Source organism: Eptatretus burgeri, chromosome 2 (genome assembly GCF_056783735.1).
Source record: "Eptatretus burgeri isolate ZD-2024b chromosome 2, Ebu_testis_v1, whole genome shotgun sequence".
Lineage (NCBI taxonomy): Eukaryota > Metazoa > Chordata > Myxini > Myxiniformes > Myxinidae > Eptatretus > Eptatretus burgeri.
Window position 1 is genome coordinate 115,370,170 of NC_140962.1, and position 10,000 is coordinate 115,380,169.

Below are 10,000 nucleotides of genomic sequence, written 5' to 3' on the forward strand. Positions count from 1 at the left end.
TCGCTTTAAGAAATCTTGGAACACCGCCTGAAAGGCAGTCAACAGAACATAATCTGCCACAAAACTTTGACTTGTTCTAAAAGAGGAATGGTGCAATATGACACTAGCTGTTTATCAAAAAAAAAAAATTAATACAAAATATTAGTGACACTCAATTACAAGTCATACAAAATGTTGTGAATTCATATTATTTATGGTAAAGGGTGGCTTCCTAGCTGGTATGTGGTGCGTCGGTGTACGGGCCACAGACGGGAAGGACTGAGGAAGAAAGCAGTTCAGGGATGCACTGGAGAGGTTGATGGAAATGGTTGAGCTGGAGGGGATGTTGTGCATCATGAGAATTCAACACACATGTGGGAGTAGCAGAATTGGGTGAAGAAGTGAGTTGGTAGATATGGATGGGGAGTGAGGAGTAGAGATGATCGTGATCTGGCGGAGCTGGATATGAGAAACAGTATAGTTGTATCTGGATCCTTCTTTCAAAGCAGGGGGTCATAAGATTACATACAGGAGTGGACACCACAAGACGGAATTGGATCTTTTGTATACTGCACACAGTTGAGGCTCGTGGGAGAGCTAGTACCATTACGAGAGAGGGGGGAAACACCAACAGCAGAGCCGAAGGCCAAGACAGAGGGAGACAGACAAACAATGGGTGTGGGGAACAATGGGAGGCAACAGAGGATGCATGAGGTAGGCAATATAGATATAGAAGGGAACTCTCAGGAGGGAAAACTGAAAATTTGGAAGGAGGAAGGATTACAACATTAGGACAGGGTCCTGATGTTAAATTGCAGAGACAATGCCGGTCACTTTTCCGGAAGTGTGTTAAAATGGTGATCACGTAAATTCCTTCAAAAATCACCTTCTCCAGACTCACCAGTCAGAATATTACCCAATTTGGGTTACAACACTAGGCCAGGGTAGGGATGTAAAATTATGGAGGTCATGCCGATCACGTGACCAAAAGTGTGTTTTATTAAATTATTGGGAAAAATCACGTAAATTCCTTCATTGTCCGATTTGATATGGTGGTGAAAAGCTGTTTTGAAGAATTGGAGGGAAGAATGAGATTGAAGAGAATGTGGAAGTTGGTTCCACAAGTGGAGGGGAAAAAAAGAGTAACAAACGAGTGGAGGGGAAAAAAAGAGTAACAAACGAGTGGAGGTGAACAGTGATCCTGGATTTAGGTAGTTTCACCAGAAGGAGGTTGTTGATGGACCATGTGTGCCCTGCAGAAACCTGGGAGGGAAGGATAAAAGCACAGAAAGAGCAGATGGTGCAAGACCAGAAAGTTGGCAGCAGAAGACAGAGAGACCACCGACCTGGCTGTGATGGCGAAGTGATAAGCCCATAGGCTCAGCTTCATTGTGGGAGATTTCAACAATATTACTGGCCTTGGTTTCCACAGCATCAAGCTGAGCAACATGTGAGACAATGTGGGGCAGCCCAGAGGGGAGAGCAGTACTCCATCAAGCTGTGGAGGAAGGTCTTGTAGGTGGATAAGAGTTCAGGTGTGCCAAGGAATGACTTTGTATGATGGAGGATGCCCAGTCGATGGCTGAATTTGGAGGATAAGATTGAAATATGGTTTGCCCAACACTGATCATGGCCGATTGATCAGAAGCAACAGTTGTGGAGGATTGAGAAAAGTAAAGTGATGGGAGCGAGCATGTTGCAACATAACACAAGCCTGTGGTGCTTGTGGTGTGCTTGCAGAAGAAGAAGGAACATGAGCTGAGCTTCTGGGCAGAAGTTGATTAAGTGGTGGAAAAGTGGAGACAATATTGTTGTAGAGGACAAGGGGGGGTGAAGGCAATGTATGAGGAGCTTTGTGAGGAAGTCAGAGAATGGGAGAAAGAGGAGAGAACTCTGCACCCTTTGATCCATATGCATCGATAACCAAATTAAATTGATCTCTGGTGTTGATGCAGCAATAACTAAGTTCCGTGTCGATAACGTGCTGGTTATGAGCAATGGCTGTGGCCTCTGGTTTCAGCCTTCTTGTTCCAACAGGTAGAGATATCCTCCTAAAGTGCCCGATCTCGATCAGAAGTCAGTCATCTTGTTTCACTGTGATCTCATCTCAGCTGAGCTAGCCTTCTGGCTTCAATAATGCCAAGGGTGGTATTGGAGATCCATGTGTTTTTTTTTTGTTTTGCTTTTTTACAGAGCTAGGTTTTCCAAGCGTCCTTTTGAAAGAGGGGGTTACATCCCTCTTATAGTCTGTCACACAATCTCGGGGTCCTCGGAAAGGCTGAGCAGGGCAAATCGATAGTATATATATATATATATATATATATATATATATATATATATATATATATATATATATATATATATATATATATATATATATATATATATATATACATACATGTATATACTGCATGTTTGCGGGTAGTCTGCAGATCAAACAGGGCAACTGCATTGAGGTGACACCTGCCGAGTACCTCAGACCTTGCTTTGAGGTGAAGGAGGAGAAAGAAGAATAGAAATCAATGGATCAAAATAACAAATCTCAGCACTTCTGTAAACCCTGCAGGAATGAATAGTTGAAAACCACCGGTGCGAGAACAGGACACAGTCAATGGACTTACAGGTGAATCCATCATTGCTATGACAGGTGTACTGGTAGATCAGTCTTCTTAGAAAGCAAGAGCTGTCGACACAAAAATCATGTAATGCACACAAGTCAAGTAGGTGGGTGCCATGGTCATTTGCAGTGTCTGAACAAACAGACAATGATACCCCTCCTGACTATGCGCTCTCATCCAATAGGAGCATTGAGATCGCCTAATACAATGACGAGATCATGACAGCTTGTTTGAGAAAGTTCAGATGCAAGCGATTCATAGACGTTGTCCTTTGCAGCCTCGTCATCAAATTCAGTAAGCTGGTGTTGGCTTCATGGTTAATGTGGCTGGCGACCTCAAGGTCTTGGATTTGAGCCCCTGCCATGCTGTTAAATAACACCAGGTGGGTTAACTCAACCTGTCATCCTTGCGAGTTCGGCAAAATGAGTACCAGCTTACTGGAAACAGGAGGCACTGCATCAGCGGCACAGCTGCATGCCTAGCAATGATGCAACCGGCAGTGGAATCGAGCTGATCACAAACGAGGTGACAAGGGATTCCACTGTATGAGAGCATTCCTTGTTGTCTGGTACAGGGTGACCCCTGCCCACTGGATATCATCAGTTCTGCCAGACCAGAAGTAGTTATGCTGTTACATTTATGAATGGGGAAGGGGGTGGAATAGGATGGGGAGGTGAGAGGGGGGCAGTTATTAGAAATAAGGCCTTGGTGTTAAATGTGTTCGCACAAGGTTTAGACATTTTCAGTTGTATTAAGTACAAGTATAAGCTCAGTTGCCCATTTCCACATTGCTTTTAGTGATGATGCTGTCAATTTATATTAGTTAGTTTGGAATAACGATGTCCTGTCCTGTGTCCCCCCCACTCAGTCTAATCGGGTGGGTCCAGGCAGGAGAGTTGGAAGGATTGTGTGGCACTGCAGGCAGGGTAACAATGCAGTGCACACATGGCGCCTCTGTAAGCGGAATGGCGGAGTAAGTCTTCCCATGATTGGCCATGCACACTGTTGCTGTACATGTGCATGCCTTGTGTGCCGGGAACACACCCTTGCCTCCCCACGGTGGTGTGGCATGGCTGGTCATTGTTACATGGGGGTGCTGGTGATGCACCAGTGCAGAGACACGCCGAGTACGATGGGTCAGATCACTCCAGAGAGCAAAGCATCTTGTGGACAGTGGAGAAGGAGATTGATTGTGGCTTCTATATTATTAGAGCAGGAGATAGAGCGCTCTCGCTGGGCTCACGGGCTTGTTCGCACACTGCAGCTCCGCACCTATCTGATATTCAGTGTCCTGTTCGCCTGTTTACCCTAACGTCGCACAAGCCTGGTTTCCTAAATCTCACTCGGTACATGTCAACGTGCATGCTTGGGATATGTGTGCGTCATGACCACGAGTGGGTTAGACTTTCTTGTATAGTCGTTATGGTGTAAATGTATTTGACTTAATTATGTACTTATTAGGCAGATGTTGGACTTAGTCCGAAACGGGGGCTTATGGATTTGGTCTCGATTTTCGTGTCCGTGTGTGCGCGCGTCCGCAACGATATCTTGGACATCTATGGACCAATTTTATTCATACTTGGCAGAAAGACAACACATGATGGTATACATGTGCACATCATTTTGTTTCGCGATGCAAAGATGGCCGACTGACGGCCATTTTAGTTGGAAAAAAAAAACCCGGTATTGAACACGTCCTCAACCATTTCTCGGACATGCATTTACCGGTCTTGTTCAAACTTGACACACTGATAAATAATGATGGTTTACATAAGCACGCAATTTTTTTTTCGACATCAAATCCAAGATGGCCGACCGGCAGCCATTTTGTTCCTTAAATGTGTCCCCAATCATTTCTCAGCCATTCATGGTCCGATTTTGTTCAAACTTTGCACAAGCACAGTAAATGATGGTATACACATACACCTCACTTCATTGTGTGATCTGATCAAAGATGGCCAATTGGTTGACTGGCAGATATTTTAGTTGTTAAAAAAAAACAACCCGGTATCGAGCACGTCCTCAACCATTTCTCAGACATGCATTTACCAACGTTGTTCAAATGTGGCACACAGACAATGAATGATTGCTTACATAAGCACGTCATTTTAGATCCTCGTGGATGATCTCTAAGTCTTACCCACATTATTGTTCTTCATCTTCTTCTTGTGGACTTTTTTTGTTTCACAGCCTCCAGTTTTCATCGAAACTTCCTGAAACTTGGCATATATATGTAAAAATACCCTGCGCAGACAGTAACCATCTCCGATTTTGAAAATTCCTCCGAGAAAAAAAAGTTCTGACGTCAAAATATCTCCGCTGATGGAAATCGCCTAAAAAATTATCTCCGAAACTAGGCAAGCTTTTTGAATTCTGTTTGCGGGAATCGAACAGGGCAATTAGCAGAGATGAATTACCGCACATATGATATATCACTATGACGTCATATCAATTTTTATGCCGTCATTCCTATTTTTTGACATTTTTTGTTTCACAACCCAGAGTTTTCATCGGATCTTCGTGAAACTTGCTATGTATATGCAGAAAGCCCATGCGCAGACAGTACACATCTCCAATTTTGAAAACTCCTCCTAGAAAAAAAAAGTAGACGTCATAATATTGCCGCTAATGAAAATCGCCTATACCATTATCTCTGAAACTAGGCAAACTGTTTGAATTTTGTTTGCGGGAATCAAGCCGGGCATTAACACAGATAATTTATCGCAAACCTGATACATCACAATGACGTCATATTCGTTTTTATGACGTCATCATTAAGAGGACGAGGATCTTAGCTCATTTGAGCTTGTTTTTTCAAGATCAGATCTAACATGGCCGACTGGTGGCCATTTTAGTTGTAAAAATCCCAATGTTGAACATGCCTCAACCATTTCTCACATGCCTTTACCGATGTTCAAACTCGGCAAACAGATAATGAATGATGGTTTACATATGGGCATCATTCTGTTTTTAACTTCAGTTCCAAGGTGTCTGACTGGCCGCCATTTTAGACGTAAAAAAACCCGATATTGAGCACATCCTCAACCATTTCTCGGACATGCATTTACCGATGTTGTTCAAACTTGGCACAAGCACTGTACACGACGGCACACATGTGCACCTCACTTAATTTGCAAGCTGAATAAAGGTGATAGAAGTAGACTGGTGGCCATTTTAGTTGTACATAAATATGGGGTCGCCCTTTAACTCCATGCAGCAAAATTATTAAAACAATGGGAGCAATGACATTTTATGTCTATTTTACTTGTTTATCATGTATTTATGTCCGTCATCCCGAAGGTCTGTTCGTTTATTCATCTTGTCTCAATAAATTTGTATTTAAAGGAGCTGCACACCTGTTTGTTTCCCACCATCTCACCATGTAGTGTTGAGCTTAATTGGATTTGCCATGGAAGTAAGAAAGATTTTGTTTAATTACTAGTGTGGATTAGATCACACCGGTGTTGATAAGTGGAACACAGCACGAAACCATATCAGGTGGGGGGATTCTAAACATGACAATACCCCTCGCTCAGTGTCTCACTCAAATCTAGGAGACGTGTCTCCTGAAGCCAAGCTAGATGAAGTTACCTCCAGCAAGAGAGTTCTCCGGTAAAAAGGGCAATTACACCATGTTGGTGGAGGTTGAGAACACTCCATGTTGTGCATCTCATTATTTTTCGTAGGTCAAGTTTTGAATTCCTATCTGTGGTCTGTGGGCGATTCAAGAGTCGGTGTCTGTGTAAATCAGTCTGTATAGATCAGTCTGGTTATCATCCATAACAAGAGGCCAATATTCTCTGACCCAGGATCAACCAGTGGGCAATTTGGAAGGGAAGAGGAATCAGCCCTCCACAGCATAGCTGAGGTAAGATTAGTTGGTGGCGAAAGTGTCGAAGTGGTCGGTCCCTCCCTTGGAATGTAAGAGGATCGCTGTGTGGAGGTTCCCCAGCATCAACACAAAGTCAACAATTTCGTGAATGATCCCAAATATTCTCACCTTCTTGAAGGAAGGTTTTGGCCCATCATTCACGAACAAGTTGGCCAGGTCTCAAGTTCAACTGAGAGTGGCAGGAATTTGGAATTTGTTCAGAGTTCTGGCAATAACTCACTGACTTCAAATCACACAATGGGATCCATTATATATCCACCAACAGTGTTGACAGACAGGTCCTCCAGCATAACATCTTTCCAATGGATGATACACACAATGACGCATCAACAAAAGATGCCTTGCTCTGCATGTGAAAGTCAGGGTGACAGTTTATAGCTGGGCCCAGATTAGAACCACGACTCGACAGCTTAAAAGTGTGCATACCTCGAAAAGTACCCCCCATCGACTACGCTCATTCCTGGTAAAAATGACAATAAGAACATAATGCGTTTTGATTGTGTGGTTAAAAGATTTTTCAATTCCCTTAAAAATTATTTGCTAAACACTGAGAAAGTGGTGTTCCGTCTCCACGCAACTCGATTTGTACTTTACAGTAATTTATTAGTCCAATACCAGTTTCACCAGAAGGGACTAGAGGTTTGGCCTCCATCTATCGGTCCGTCCGTCCGTCCTCAGTGGTTTTTCAGATTTTTTTCTCCCCACGCCCCCATTAACATATTCAACTGAAACTTGGTACATGGATTCATTAAGATACGTTGCAGAACAAGTTCGAGTTTCAGGATGTTTCATCAATTTTTCAGAGCGTTATGCCTTTTTGGACTTTAAACAATATCACATCGACAGGGGAAATGTATTGCAAAGCAATTCTTGCTCTTTTTGCAAATACCATGCAAGGCGTCACATCCACCCTTGATCGAACCGCCATGTTTTTGAAGTGACAACAAAGATTATTTTATCGATTCGTATGCAGCCTGTGGCTGATTGGCTGCATCATTTTCTGGGGGCACGGTTGTGCCACTGATGTAGTGCCCCTGTTACCAATAAGCTGGTACTCATTTTGCCGACCTTGGAAGGATGACAGGCTGAGTCAACCCACTGGTGTTAATTCAATGGTTTAAGATTTAAGCTGCAAGCTTCAGTCTTGTGAAGACATATCACTCCAAATATATATATTGTATATTGTTACGAATCTGAAAGCCTTTTGCACACAAACAGCCAGAGTCCCCGTAGTGCAGTTATTTCGATTAGTATGTGTTTCTAGTTAAAATACATCCCCTATATCTAATGGGAATTTTGTGTGTGCACTACGAGTTATTTTTTAGTTAGGTTTTTATTACATCTACAACAACAACAAAAACAACAACAGCGACACCGACCCGCACTCAACCCGGTCGCCATTGCCGACGTGTTTTTGGCTGAGGGTGTTGGTAGAGTCTCCGTCACTTTGGATCGAGGCTCCGCTCCAAGGAGGGGCATAGAGCGTTTCCTCCAGCCAATGAGCGAAGGGAGAGCATCGCACGCGCGCCCCAGCCAATCAGGGGGGATGACCACCTCAGGGGCGGTCCCGCCCAGCCAGAGGGAGTGTTCGGCCCGACCAATGAAGGGCGGCCACGAGTCACCCGACAACCACTCGTCTAATCTGGAGGCGAGTTCCTCGGAGTGGTGCCCTCGACCCACGGGGGAGGGAGAGGATAAGAGGAAGTGGCGAGCCATGGAGAAAAAGCAAGCAAGGTTCACCTCATTGAAAGCAAACAAGGTTCACCTCGTCGAAAGCAAGCAAGGTTCGCCTCGTGGCAAGCAAGCAAGGTTCGCCTCGTCGAAAGCAAGCGAGGTTCGCCCCTTCGTAAAGGAGAAAGAGAGGAAGCTGCTGGCGGTCTCGCCTGGTCCGTGCCCTTGCTGGGTGGCATTCGTGGCGCCGTTCTTGGTCCCCGGTGCTGCGTTGTTGGCGGTGGGTTTGAATCCCGCCAACGGACAAGCTCGAGCAGACTGCACGAGGCGGGCGGGTGCAAATTCAGGCCGCAGCCACCATTTCTTTGGGTGTGTGTGTGTGTGTGTGTGTGTGTGTGTGTGTGTGTGTGTGTGTGTGTGTGTGTGTGTGTGTGTGCGTGCGTGTGGCGCCAGTCTGTACAAGTTGAAATTGTAAAGTGTTTTTCACTGTACATGGTTTGCATTTCTTTTATTCATGATAACTCTGCTCTGTGTCCCCCTCCCCGATTATTGTTATAAATAAACCCGTTAAATGTTCCAGTTCGTTCGTGCTTTCCTTCATTGGCCTAACAAGGTGCGTATTGAGAAATAGTAATGCCATTCGGGCCGGTAAGTTGTCATTTGGTCCGGCGCGGCTTTGGTAACTTCCGCTCGGTTATGCCGGATCCGAGTCGGTGATAGCGACTCGATTCGGACAAAGTCGGCCGAGGGCGTGGTTTTCCCGGTAGTTGGACGGCGTGAGTACTTTGGTAAATTGGAATTAGACAAGTGGACTCTACTTCACACCGTCGAAATATTGGCGACCACGGTCCTCTAAGATCTAAGTGACCCGTGACCTTTCGGAGTTGTCTGAGAGTCACGACCTAAATTCCGGGTGTTCGGTGGGAGACAACTCCACTGCTCCACCTCGTGGTCGTTTATCGCCACCGAACCCTGGCCCACAATATATATATATATATATATATATATATATATATATATATATATATATATATATATATATATATATATATATATATACACACATACACAACTGTTCCAGAGTGACAATAAATACTTTTAAATGACTTTCATTTCAAGTAAAGAACAATTAAATGGGTTCATGTTGTGCACTGAAAGCTTGTGTTCTGTGGACGTTTTGTTTAGAATTTCCAAGCTTTGTAACCTCCGCTCCATGCAGGAGGTGGAGGGGCTTTTCGGGGTCGTACCCCCCCCCCCCAAAATTCCGGTCGTTCCTGGCAGGCATTTCTCCATGCCGGTACCTCTGATGTCATTGAAGACAAGTTATTCCGTGGACCCAATTAGTCGAAGCAAAACCTCTGAAGCTCATTACCAAATAAGTTCGATAAGGCCCAGTATGAACCGTTGTGACGTTTTACTTCCAAATGAGGTGGCACTTTCAAACAAACATCATTCCACGACACCACACCACAAGCATACGTGGAGGCCGCAACTTGCCCACCCGCTTTCTACACAACGATTAGAATGCAATGGGTATGTATCAACACTCAGCCTGACACGACCCCCACGGCAACCACCCTCCGCCTGACCTGTTGTTCCCAAGAAGTGGACCTTGGTCGTCGTCCCATAGCTCGGCTGTGTGCGTCGTCGCGCCATCGCCCGTACACCTGACAATAGGACACGCCCTCCTCACAACGCCCCGCCCCGCATGACAACGAGGAATCGTGCAGGTTCGAGTTCGAGTTCGGGTTCGGGTTCGGTATCTTCCTCGATCCAGGAATGTTAAAAATCCGACATTTCGACAACACAACACCCGAGAATAACAAAATACCCTTCTCAA

The 10,000-nt window shown here is 44.8% G+C and overlaps 1 protein-coding gene across 2 annotated transcripts in view; it reads right to left on the reverse strand.

The window, feature by feature from the left end:
* Positions 1-10,000, reverse strand: part of LOC147032883 (coiled-coil and C2 domain-containing protein 1A-like) — a 121,993-nt gene that overhangs the window by 108,747 nt on the left and 3,246 nt on the right. The window contains exon 1 of one of the 2 annotated variants that reach the window (XM_085870842.1): positions 9,750-9,877. The exons of the other annotated variant lie outside the window; for it this stretch is intronic. Within the exon in view, the coding sequence (XP_085726968.1) occupies positions 9,750-9,816 (67 nt within the window). The 5' untranslated portion in view covers positions 9,817-9,877. Of the gene's footprint in view, positions 1-9,749; positions 9,878-10,000 lie in introns of those variants that run through there. 2 annotated transcript variants of the gene reach the window in all.